General features: G+C 41.2%; 1 protein-coding gene across 14 annotated transcripts in view; it reads right to left on the reverse strand.

The window, feature by feature from the left end:
- FGD4 (FYVE, RhoGEF and PH domain containing 4) overlaps positions 1–12,975 on the reverse strand; it is a 125,463-nt gene that overhangs the window by 26,435 nt on the left and 86,053 nt on the right. For all 14 annotated transcript variants that reach the window (XR_009558291.1, XR_009558289.1, XR_009558288.1 and 11 more), the window contains 4 exons: positions 11,160–11,298; positions 9,268–9,326; positions 7,842–7,988; positions 2,557–2,729 (listed from right to left, as the gene is read on the reverse strand). Coding sequence is in view for 8 of the 14 variants with exons in the window: in XM_060279944.1 (XP_060135927.1) it covers positions 2,557–2,729; positions 7,842–7,988; positions 9,268–9,326; positions 11,160–11,298 (518 nt within the window). In the remaining 6 variants the exon portion in view is untranslated. The remainder of the gene's footprint in view (positions 1–2,556; positions 2,730–7,841; positions 7,989–9,267; positions 9,327–11,159; positions 11,299–12,975) is intronic.

The raw sequence follows: 12,975 nt of genomic DNA on the forward strand, positions 1-12,975 counted from the left end.
CAGAGAACTGATGTCATGGGGCAGCTACATAAAATTACTTAATAAAAAAAAATCTAAACACAAAAGTGTGCACGCTAGGTGTAAAAGATGTATAGGAATAGAGAGTTCTAACAGGTAACGGAGGGTGCCCCCCCCCAGTATTAAAATTGCTGTTAAAATCAACATCAGGGAAGAAGCTCAGAAGCTTCTTTCCATACTCCTCTGTATCTTTGGGGAGACTGGAGTCATGCAATTCCTTCTACTTATTTAAATCTCTCATGATGCACTAGCAGTTCTTTTGGGGCATTCTAATGCGCCCTTGCACAATCTGAAAATTATTGCTCCAGTGGTTTCAAATTCCAGCATTAGGAGAGACCTTGTACTCCTTATAATCATGGGTATCTACTGTCTGATATTAAAGCAAAGTAAGATGGGGATAAAGGCTGGGGAGTGTGATGCCTGCTTCCACTTTTTCTGTTCATATAGAATAGGGTAATAGCAGAGCAGGTCAAAACACCTGCTTATGAAGAACAGCTGCAACACAGCCTTTGCAATTTTTCTTCTTGTATTATACTGTTTTAAGCCTTGTAAAATGCAGCAAGTTGGAAAAATCTAAGAGGTGGGGCTTTTACTGCTTCTTTTGAGACCCACAATACCGATTTACTGTTCACCTTCTCACATCTGACTGAAAAAATGAGGCTGATCTTACCAAACACTAAATGAACAATAAAGGAAGTATCTGCATCATGGGGGTAACAGGAAGCAACCTTCTACAATGAAGTGAACCTTACTGACCATCAACATAATTGTGCATTCTAGTGGCAAACTCCATGGACAAAGACAATATTGGGAAAGGAGTACGACAAGGTTGTATATTGTCTCCCTGCTTATTTAACTTATATGCAGAATTCATCATGCGAAAGGCTGGACTAGATGAATCCCAAGCCGGAATTAAGATTGCCGGAAGAAATATCAACAACCTCAGATATGCAGATGACACAACCTTGATGGCAGAAAGCGAGGAGGAATTAAAGAACCTTTTAATGAGGGTGAAAGAGGAGAGCGCAAAATATGGTCTGAAGCTCAACATCAAAAAAACCAAGATCATGGCCACTGGTCCCATCACCTCCTGGCAAATAGAAGGGGAAGAAATGGAGGCAGTGAGAGATTTTACTTTCTTGGGCTCCTTGATCACTGCAGATGGTGACAGCAGTCACGAAATTAAAAGACGCCTGCTTCTTGGGAGAAAAGCAATGACAAACCTAGACAGCATCTTAAAAAGCAGAGACATCACTTTGCCGACAAAGGTCCGTATAGTTAAAGCTATGGTTTTCCCAGTAGTGATGTATGGAAGTGAGAGCTGGACCATAAAGAAGGCTGATCGTCGAAGAATTGATGCCTTTGAATTATGGTGCTGGAGGAGACTCTTGAGAGTCCCATGGACTGCTAGAAGATCAAACCTATCCATTCTTAAGGAAATCAGCCCTGAGTGCTCCCTGGAAGGACAGATCGTGAAGCTGAGGCTCCAATACTTTGGCCACCTCATGAGAAGAGAAGAATCCTTGGAAAAGACCCTGATGTTGGGAAAGATTGAGGGCACTAGGAGAAGAGGACGACAGAGGACAAGATGGTTGGACAGTGTTCTCGAAGCTACGAACATGAGTTTGACCAAACTGCGGGAGGCAGTGCAAGACAGGAGTGCCTGGCGTGCTATGGTCCATGGGGTCACGAAGAGTCGGACACGACTAAACGACTAAACAACAAGTGGCAATCAGAAAGCATGCACACAAGCTTTTCTGGTAAAGAAAATCCTCTGGGCAAGCTAAGCTTTGCATCAGAGCTAATGCACATTTTATGGGATGGAGAAGATTAATATTATCACTTACTAATATACTGAATGTGGAGGGAGGGAAACATAGCTAGGCTAATGTGATGAACAGAATATCACATTTTCATTCAAACGCCTCTAAAAACGGGAAGAGATATGCAATGGGATGGACCCTTAATGGGTCTACTCTGAGTATGGCTTGGTTCAATATTGCCCTGTCTACAGGGAACACTTTCTCACAGCTGCTTTTCTATCTCCCAAAGTCAGAATATCCTAGATGCCCTCTGATCTTCTCAGCACTGGAGACATCAGAAATGATCTTCACCTCCACCACTGACACATCACCCCATAGATTGGACAGTGACCTAAGAGGGGCAGTTTTGCCTTCCCTTATGTGCTTCAACTGTTAGTCAAGCATAGTCATAGAACTGCTACCCTGGAGGCAACTTAATAAAAGTGCATCTTCCTCTCAAGCCTGTGGTTCACCAATCTTAAGGAGATGGTTGATTGAGGCATAAAAGCTGGAATAAATGGCTTTTTGGCTCCTTACAACTTCAATATCATTTCTGTCTTCATCCCTGAAATCAGGTGTTTAGAGATTCAGCAATGAGTTGAAAGAAAATCCATGCATTCCAGGTGCAAAAGTATTGTAGTCCAAGCTGTAATTACCTTTCCACCGGGGTCCTACCACTTTCACATGTATCTATTAAGTACCACTATAATAACCTCAATTTTTCATCTCGCTTTACCTGGCCTGCAATTCCAAAGTTCGCTCTTTCCCAGAGACTTGGAATGTGTGTGGGTATTCTTCATTGTGCGTTTCCACGATTTTCATACCATCAATGCCAACTCTTGTCCGAACTGTGAACTTAGATCCCACCAAGCTGAATTTGGGGACACAGTATAGCAATCTGTTGTTGAACTGCAAAAAGCACAAGCCACACCAGCCAATGTTAGCTGCCACAAAGACAAACCTCTCTTGCATAAAAGGCTTGAAAAGGGTAGAGAAGCTTAAACAGCGAACACAACAAAAAAGGAAGGTTCAGAAGTGTGGTATAGGAGTTGGTCAAGTTATCAATAATAACGTCAACATCTCACTATGTTCACCCAACCATATTACACACAGTTTTAATATGCTTTCGGAAAGCACAAGGTTTAATATGCTTTTGGAAAGGAAGTGCTAAATTTTCCAATGTACTAAATAAGAGGAACTTTTTACAAATTACATCAAACACTCATATTATAGCTGCCGCCTTCTGATATGTCTTTTGCATTTCAAAAATGGCTTACATTCAAAACTCAGGATGTGGGGAGGAGAGGTGTGGGGGTAGGAAGCTGATTTGGAGTTCAGAAAGTGTTGTGCTCCCCCCGTGCCCCACCCCTGCTTCTCTGCTCTCAAGTCACTCCCCCCCAAAGCTGCTTCACTGGTGGGACGAAATGTACTGAGGCTCTAAGGCACAGATTTGCTTGAAGCACGAAGTCAGCACTCAAGAATGAAGATAAACACACATTCCCACAGATGGGCAACCCCAAAAGAAGGCATGAGGAACGTGCAAAATAGATGAGGCACCCATGTGTATTTACTGGAGAAAGAAGCCTGCCACACAGTAACTTTGACCTATTAAGGACAGCCAAATGCATACTTGGTTGATCACTGTTCCATCAATTAATTTGAAATCGTCATTGTTTGGGACTGTGTTTTTAAGTTGTTATTATGCTCTCAACATCAATGAGTGGTGGGCAAAAGGGTTTGGAAAGCTATTGTACAGCTGGGTAAGTGTAGGTGGCTTCCTAAAGCAAAAGGCAGAGCTACTGCTGCTGCTGCTGCTGCTGCTGCTGCTGCTGCTACTGCTGCTGCCATTATTGCTACTCTTCCTGGCTGTCTCTGTTCTACAAAATGCAACAACTCCCTGCTATGCACAGCAATTTATCCAGTCAAGCTTTGTTTATGAGCAATGTACTTGCACACATTCACATTTCATGACATGGTAGCAATTGCCCCACCAGAGCAAGAGAACACAGTACAGTGGAACCTCGGTTTATGAACACCTCGGTTTATGAATTTTCGGTTTATGAACGCCGCGGACCCATCTGGAACGGATTAATTCACTTTCCATTACTTTCAATGGGAAAGTTCGCTTCAGTTTATGAACGCTTCAGTTTATGAACAGACTTCCGAAACCAATTACACCCATGCTTCAGTTTATGAACGCTTCAGTTTAAGTACTCCGCGGACCCGTCTGGAACGGATTAATCCACTTTCCATTACTTTCAATGGGAAAGTTTGCTTCAGTTTATGAACGCTTACTCCGCGGACCGTCTGGAACGGATTAATTCACTTTCCATTACTTTCAATGGGAAAGTTCGCTTCAGTTTATGAACGCTTCAGTTTATGAGCAGACTTCCGGAACCAATTGTGTTCATAAACCGAGGTATCACTGTAGTAGCAGCAGTTTAGGCAGGAAGCAGCTGGGTAGCAAGGGGGGGGGGAGTAAAACAAACACGATAGCATATGTTTCCAGTGTGCCGAAACATTCTAGGATTAAATTGTTGTATGCAGCACTTCTCCATAAAGGCTTGTTGAACCGGCAACTTAATTTTTTTAGAAGCCTAGCCCATCTACAGTTATAAATGCAATCACAGAATCATAGAGTTGGAAGAGACCACAAGGGCCATCCAGTCCAACCCCCTGCCAAGCAGGAAACACCATCAGAGCATTCTTGACATATGCCTGTCAAGCCTCTGCTTAAAGACCTCCAAAGTAGGAGACTCCACCACACTCCTTGGTAGCAAATTCCACTGCCGAACAGCTCTTACTGTCAGGAAGTTCTTCCTAATGTTTAGGTGGAATCTTCTTTCTTGTAGTTTGAATCCATTGCTCCGTGTCTGCTTCTCTGGAGCAGCAGAAAATAACCTTTCTCCCTCCTCTATATGACATCCTTTTATATATTTGAACATGGCTATCATATCACCCCTTAACCTTCTCTTCTCCAGGCTAAACACACCCAGCTCCCTAAGCCGTTCCTCATAAGGCATCATTTCCAGGCCTTTAAGCATTTTGGTTGCCCTCTTCTGGACATGTTCCAGCTTGTCAGTATCCTTCTTGAACTGTGGTGCCCAGAACTGGACACAGTACTACAGGTGAGGTCTGACCAGAGCAGAATACAGTGGTACTATTACTTCCCTTGATCTAGATGCTATACTCCTATTGATGAAGCCCAATACAATATTCATATGTATTGTTGAAACCACTGGTAATGAAATCTAACTACTTCCAAGGATTCAAAAGAAAAGCCAAATTATTTGTACCCTACCGTTCCACATGCTTCTTAAAACCAATGCTGCAATGAATTAGGGTTCTGTCTTGGGCCCAGTCTTGTTCAACATCTTTATCAATGACTTGGATGATGGGCTTGAGGGAATCCTGAGCAAGTTTGCAGATGACACCAAGTTGGGAGGGGTGGCTAACACCCCAGAGGACAGGATCACACTTCAGAATGACCTTAACAGATTAGACAACTGGGCCAAAGCAAACAAGATGAATTTTAACAAGGAGAAATGTAAAGTACTACACTTGGGCAAAAAAAATGAAAGGCACAAATACAGGATGGGAGACACCTGGCTTGAGAGCAGTACATGTGAAAAGGATCTAGGAGTTTTGGTTGACCACAAACTTGACATGAGTCAGCAGTGTGATGCAGCAGCTAAAAAAGCCAATGCAATTCTGGGCTGCATCAATAGGAGTATAGCATCTAGATCAAGGGAAGTAATAGTACCACTGTATTCTGCTCTGGTCAGACCTCACCTGGAGTATTGTGTCCAGTTCTGGGCACCACAGTTCAAGAAGGATACTGATAAGCTGGAACGTGTCCAGAAGAGGGCAACCAAAATGGTCAAAGGCCTGGAAACGATGCCTTATGAGGAACGGCTTAGGGAGCTGGGTATGTTTAGCCTGGAGAAGAGAAGGTTAAGGGGTGATATGATAACCATGTTCAAATATATAAAAGGATGTCATATAAAGGAGGGAGAAAGGTTGTTTTCTGCTGCTCCAGAGAAGCGGACACGGAGCAACGGATTCAAACTACAAGAAAGAAAATTCCACCTAAACATTAGGAAGAACTTCCTGACAGTAAGAGCTGTTCGGCAGTGGAATTTGCTGCCAAGGAGTGTGGTGGAGTCTCCTTCTTTGGAGGTCTTTAAGCAGAGGCTTGACAGCCATCTGTCAGGAATGCTTTGATGGTGTTTCCTGCTTGGCAGGGGGTTGGACTGGATGGCCCTTGTGGTCTCTTCCAACTCTATGATTCTATGATTCTAGGTTATTAAGTAGCTGTCATGTATTTTAATACAGGGTAATATTCTGTGCCGCCTTGAAAACAGATGACTTTTTGACAACTACAATGACACTGGGGGAGAAAGAGAGGGCTATTCCTCACATTTCAGATTTTCTTCATGTTGAATGGCTTAACATATAAAACAGGCCTCAGAATTATGCTTGCTTGCTGGAATTAAAACTATTAACATATTCGGTTATTAACGATCAAACAAACCAGCAGCTCACTGAAAGGACATTTCATAGATAAATTACTTTAGTGGCCTGGTGTGTGTAAGGGGCCTGGGATTCAGTTACACTGACTTGAAGCTCTCTCTTTTTATCTCTTGAGTTTACTATAAAATGGCTTGCAAGGAAGGACTCATTATGGATTAGGCTGAGGGCAGATTAAGTATACACAGGGATTCTCCAGGATCACTTTGATGGTTTAATCCACATCTGTGTCATCTAAAGCTTAAATGGAGTATAAATGAAGTTTTTTCCTCATGCAGGCTTTAAACATGCATATCCTTCATACCTGTTTGAAGCGGAATTAATAAATATGCCCATTAGGAGGAGGAGGAGGAGGGCCAGGGGGAAAAAAAATGTAAAAATGCATCTTGCTGTTTACAAGGGGGAGAAAAAAACTGCCCGTTTAATGGGTGGAAATGTGTTGCTAGCAGTAACAGAAGGTGCTTGAGCTTCACCAGCAAGTTGTGCCTCCTCAGCCAAATTCACTGAGGCAGTAGAAATACTCCCAGAATTCCAGTCTGCAAACTGAGCAGCTCCTTTCCCAAAAAGAATTCAATCCTTGTGTTTTCAGACTTAATAATGATTTAGTGCTACAATTGCACCAACACAAGCCATTGTTATGCTTACTCGTAGTTTTAAAGTTTGCAAGCAGTGGTTAAGAGGGAACCTCATTAACATTACTGTATTTTTCGCTCCATAAGACACGCTTTTTTCCTCCTAAAAAGTAAGGGGGAATGTCTATGCGTCTTATGGAGCGAGTGCATCTTATGAAGCAAATTTTATTTGCTTTTTTTCATTTTCTGTTGCATGAGATTTTTCAACTGTTCTTATATGTTCTTTCAATGCTGATTTCATATCTGAAGTTGGTTTTGTTCTGTAAACTCTGGGTTGTTGTTTTTTTTTTTGCAATGCATGTTTTCCACTTTTCACCAAAATCTTTGTTTTTCGCAATACAAGAATTCAATATTTTATTAAACACATAGCCAAAGGAGTACAATATGATTATAAATGTAAGTGACTTATATAGCATTGAACATGACTTGCATAGCATTGAAAATGACATGTACAGTTGAAGGTATGCAAAAAAATGTATTCCCTTGGGATACAGTATATACAAGCTGCTGTTATTCAGGTAAGAATTTGTGCTTGTATTTGAGGAGGGTGTGATTCAGAATTTTTTTCTTGTTTTCCTGCTCTAAAAAACTAGGTGCGCCTTATGGTCAGGTGCGTCTTATGGTGTGAAAACACGGTAATTTAGATGCAACACTAAACAATGGTTAAGACAAATAAAGGGATAGCAGGAGGAAATTTGTACCAGGTGAAGGCATGCTAGTTTCCAAGCAATTTTTTTTTTCAGAGAGTCAGTATTATGTCTGCACCAAACCAACAAAAGAGAAGATTCACCAATAGATTAGATTTAGAAATGTTACGCACAGGCTACAATTAAGTGGGGTGTAAGAAACAAATACTCACTAAGAAAAGGTATCTTTCTTGGGCAGATGTATTACGAGCAGCAAGTTTAAGTATTTGTCCTTCTTTTATGAGTTCATTTGAAGGATTGACAATATCTTCTTCTTCTCCTAACATTTCATAAACCTCCAACAACTTCTTTAAGTTTTCCTTTTCCAGCAAAACAAAATGCGACAACCGTTAGTGCACACCACTTGTGAATTTTTTAATGAAAAAGGTTAAATCGTTAAGAGCAAAAGCATGCAACTGTTTTAGCAAGAACTGTCCTCTATGAAAATGATCTGTAGCATTGCTACAAGAAAGATTAGGAAATGGCTTGCATAATTATGAACATTTCTTGCAACAAAATTACTTTCCTAATAAAACTTTTTTATATACTTGCTAAGAGAAAAAAATCTCATCAATAAACATCTTCAAAAGATATATTCAATGAGTGTAAAAGAAAGGAACTTAGGAGCAAGTGTGGTGTAGTGATAGGAGCATCCGGCTAAGATGGGCGGAATCTAGGTTCAAATTCACCAACTCAGCTATACAAGCTCAATGGGTGACCTTCAGTAAATCATTTTTTTCTCAGTCTAACTCATGGGTAGGCAAACTAAGGCCCAGGGGCCCGATTCCAGCCCAATCTCCTTCTAAATCCGGCCCGTGGACAGTCCAGGAATCAGTGTGTTTTTACATGAGTAGAACGTGTGCTTTATTTAAAATGCATCTCTGGGTTATTTGTGGAGCATAGGAATTCATTCATCCCCCCCCCAAAAAAATATAGTCCGGGCCCCCCACAAGGTCTGAGGGACAGTGGACCGGCCCCCTGCTGAAAAAGTTTGCTGACCCCTGGTCTAACTTATCTCACTGGGATATTGTGAGGATAAAATGGGAAGGGGAGGGCCGTGTTTGCTCCTTGGATGAAAGGTGGGAGATAAATGTAACAAGCTTCATCCAGTAAAACACTTGAACCGCTTGATAATAGAGCTGCAATATTTAGCCACTAATTTATTAGAACAATGCAATTTTAAAAACTAATGACTAAAACAGTGACTCCAATTAATTGGCAATGCTTCTAAAAATATTCTAAGGTAAGCTCTTAAAAGCTACATATGACAGCTGTCATCTTAGAAGTATCCCCCATTGTAAATTATATCTTATGATATAATACCTGCTGTGAAACATGCACATTCCTTGCTTTAAGGTGAGGAGTGTGCTTTATTCATACAGATTTAATCAGAATCTAATACATATAATTGAATGAGAGGTTTTTTCAAGCATGTGACAGCCCTACCTTTCCATTTAAGTTACATGAGACTTTGGAAAAAGCTAATACAGTATAAAAGGCTTAATTGCAATATTTCCTACTTAGACACCGGCCAAATTGCCTGCTTTATCTTCTGATGTAGATTATGCAAAGGAAAAAAATCTCACAGAAGTCACTCACCATTTTTCGGATGGCGCTATTAGAGTGACTTGCTGCTGTAGATATTATTTCCAAGGATTCTATAAGAGAAAAATGACCCCCCCCCCAAAGTTTAATTACTAGTACTATGATACATAAACAGCAGCTTCAAATGCTAACTTGCATGTTTCACTTTTCTATTGCCAAAAAATTATAGTGAATTACAAGATTCAGGCTGTAATCCTTTACATACTTACCTGGGAGCAAGTCCCACAGAACTCAATGAGACTTACTTCTGAGTAGACATGTATAGGATTGTGCCCTCAGTCCAATAAGTTTCCTTAGACCAGGCATCCCCAAACTTTGGCGCTCCAGATGTTTTGGACTACAATTCCCATCTTCCCCAACCACTGGTCCTGTTAGCTAGGGATCATGGGAGTTGTAGGCCAAAACATCTGGAGGGCCGCAGTTTGGGGATGCCTGCCTTAGACTTATGTGAACTTAAAAGTAAAAAAAGATTAAAAGGTAAAGGACCCCTGACAGGTAAGCCCAGTCGCAGACGACTAAGGAGTTGCAGTGCTCATCTCGCTTTACAGGCCGAGGGAGCCTGCGTTTGTCCGCAGTTTTTTCGGGTCATGTGGCCAGAATGACTAAACCGCTTCCGACACAACGGAACACTGAAACCAGAGCAGCGCATGGAAACGCCGTTTATCTTCCCGCCGGGGCAGTACCTATTTATCTACTTGCACTTTTTGACGTGCTTTCGAACTGCTAGGTTTGCAGGAGCTGGGACCGAGCAACGGGAGCTCACCCCTTGGAGAAGTTTTTTAAAAAAAGACTTTGTGAAGTTGATATAGGTGCCTATATAAAACAGACACAGGTTTGTTAATTTATCTTTTGTTGCAATGTTGCAATGAAGCATATGAAATAAGTTCTGGGTGGAACAGTGCTTTAAGACTAGAAACTAACATTCAGATCAAATTGCTATCTGTCCCTCTAGCCACCTCAAAACAAAATCCTTATGAGAATGACATCTTTGCACAACTGAAGAAATCTCTAGAACCCAGTAAAAGGCATTGCCTTCTTTGCTTTAAGGTGTATGTATTCCCCCCCCCCCGTTGCTTGTGTGGTGGTAGTGGGGTCCTGAGCACCTTTTGCATTTATTTCCAAATGTGCCCCTAGGCCCAAACAGATCAGGGACCCCTGATCTACTTCAACATCCTATTTTCTACAGCAGTGGTGGCCAAGCTTGGCCCTCCAGCTGTTGCTGAACTACAACTCCCATCAACCCTAGCTAACAGGACCAGTGGTCAGGGATGATGGGAACTGTAGTCCCAAAACAGTTGGAGGGCCAATTTTGGCCACGTCACTGTTCTACAGTAAAGAACCAGAATCCTTTGGGAAGCCAAACTTCTCCTGTTGCCATTCCCAAGTAAGGGCTATCAAGTGGCACGCTGCCTCTCTGAACCTGGAGCCATGAAGACTCATAGCCAGTGAGAGATTTGCACTCCATCAATTTTCCTAATCTCGTTTTAAGCCCTCTAAATTAGAGGCCACCACCACATCTTGTGGCACCAAATTCTACAAATTAATTACGTGCTGTGTCAAGGGTTAATTCCTTTTGTCTGTCCCAAATCTCTTGCTAATCAGCTTTGAATTGTGTTATTTGTGTGTTCAGAATCTGCACTCCTTTTCAGAAAGGAAATTCTGAAAACGCAGCATATTTTCATTTGTCCAGAAATATCAAAGGGGATATAATAAATTTAGTAAATAAATAAATAAATAAATAGTGTTTTAACAAATTGCTTCCTGTGAAGTGCTGTTCTTAGTTTCCTTTTCTTGGCATAGTTCTGAAATATTAATGGTTCCCCCCCTTTTTTTTTTACAGATTTACTGTGTGATGCTGAATATATAACCCACACAAATGTATTTACTTTCAGCATCCTTCCAGTCTAGAGAGTCTTGATGCAATTTTCTTAGATAGTCCTTCAGAAGCATCTCATATCTTGGAATGCGCTGCACTGGTTCTAGCATGTGATGCTGCAAGGTGAGATTTCCACAGACTTTCTGCTTCTAAAAAAACAACATACATGTATTGAAACTGAGGCTCCAGAAATGCATCTCCTGCACTATGCATCTGTTAAATTGTGGAAAACTTTATTTCAGTAACACTCTCTAGTGATATGGGGCAAATGAAAGCAATATATTTTATCCAGGGATTTTATTTACCGTGATAATTCAGAAAGTTGATTATTAAATGAAATCCCTCAGCTAAATGTGTTGCCTTCATTACATAATTTAAACCCTTTATACTAGCTGTAAACAGACATCATACTTCCCATTCTTTGTTATCTATTCTAAACCCAAAGGAATATCAAAAGAAAACATAGTCATATAAACCTAGTTTTAAAATATTGTTTTAATAACAGAATTCAAACATTGGGTGATATGCAATTGAAGCACCCTGCTTGTGCAACAGAAATTCCAGGTTTTCTTCTCCTTCACAGCACTCCCAGCTTCCATGGGGGAAGTGAGATATAATTTTCTCATTCTTCAAGAAAAAGAATACTATGCTATCTGAAGTCCTTATTGGTGTGGGTGGGTGTACAAACTTGCATTGTACTGCCCCAGACTAGCTTACTCCCTCAAACCTGGCTCTCTTTGCCATGGGACAGGGTGGGGGGGATAGATTCAAATCAAACAACTGCAAAATATTCTTCAACAGAGAACTATTGCTGTGACATTAGCTGACCCATGGAAGAATTTCAGATACAGTGGTACCTCGACTTACGAAGACGATCCGTTCCACAGCCGTCTTTGAAAGTCAAAGTCTTCGGTTGTCGAAGCGCGATTTCACGCTTCTGTGCATGTGCCGACCCCATGCGCCACTTTGCGCAGGTGCAGAACGCATGCGCAGGGCACACGTGGCAAAAAGACTTCTGGGGTTGTCGACTTCAGAAGTCAAAACCTTCGGAAGTCTAATTGTTCGGATGTCGAGGTACCACTGTAATTGCACTTTGATTACAGGAATGTGAAGCCATTCTTCAGATAGTAAGGCCACTCAACAAAAACTGATTATATGTTAGTCTCAAGATGAATGTTACAGAAACGAGCGTGAATGGGTTGAAAACTGCCCATAAGGTAGACTTGTTGGCATTATTTCAGATTGTTTTACCAACAAGCCATAGCAAATGTCGTCTTTTAACCAGAAAAATGAAAATCAGTCGATTACCAGCAAAATGTAAAAAGCTTTCTGACATTTCCCATTTGTTTCCTAAAGTTCAAAGGATAAAATGCTGAATGGATATGTACTGAATTTCGGACACCTGCCATCAGCACACACAGATAGACGGCAGAGGTACGCTCCTTCTCCCTCCTCTCAACTTCATATACAGCTATGAAGTTGTATACGACAAATACACGATAAGTATTCCAATATAAATACTTATTTGGTACACAATGTAGGTATGAGACAAGCAGAGTAAACCAAAAGTTGCATAATACTATTTCCTTAAAGAAGCCTGGGGTGGGTTCCAATTCACATGAATATCACACAGGTAAGTACATGCTTATTATCCACTGGCAGGTTGCTCCCACTTGGGTACATAAGTTCACCATTACATCATGGATAACTCACATAAATAAAAGGGTAAGAGTGCAAGCCTCTCACGTCTGGAACTCCATGTGCCCTCAAAGCACCCATTTTGTTCACCCAATACATTATTATCAAGCAATGAAACAAAAGTGCCG

The sequence above is a fragment of the Zootoca vivipara genome, chromosome 10, assembly GCF_963506605.1.
Source record: "Zootoca vivipara chromosome 10, rZooViv1.1, whole genome shotgun sequence".
NCBI lineage: Eukaryota > Metazoa > Chordata > Lepidosauria > Squamata > Lacertidae > Zootoca > Zootoca vivipara.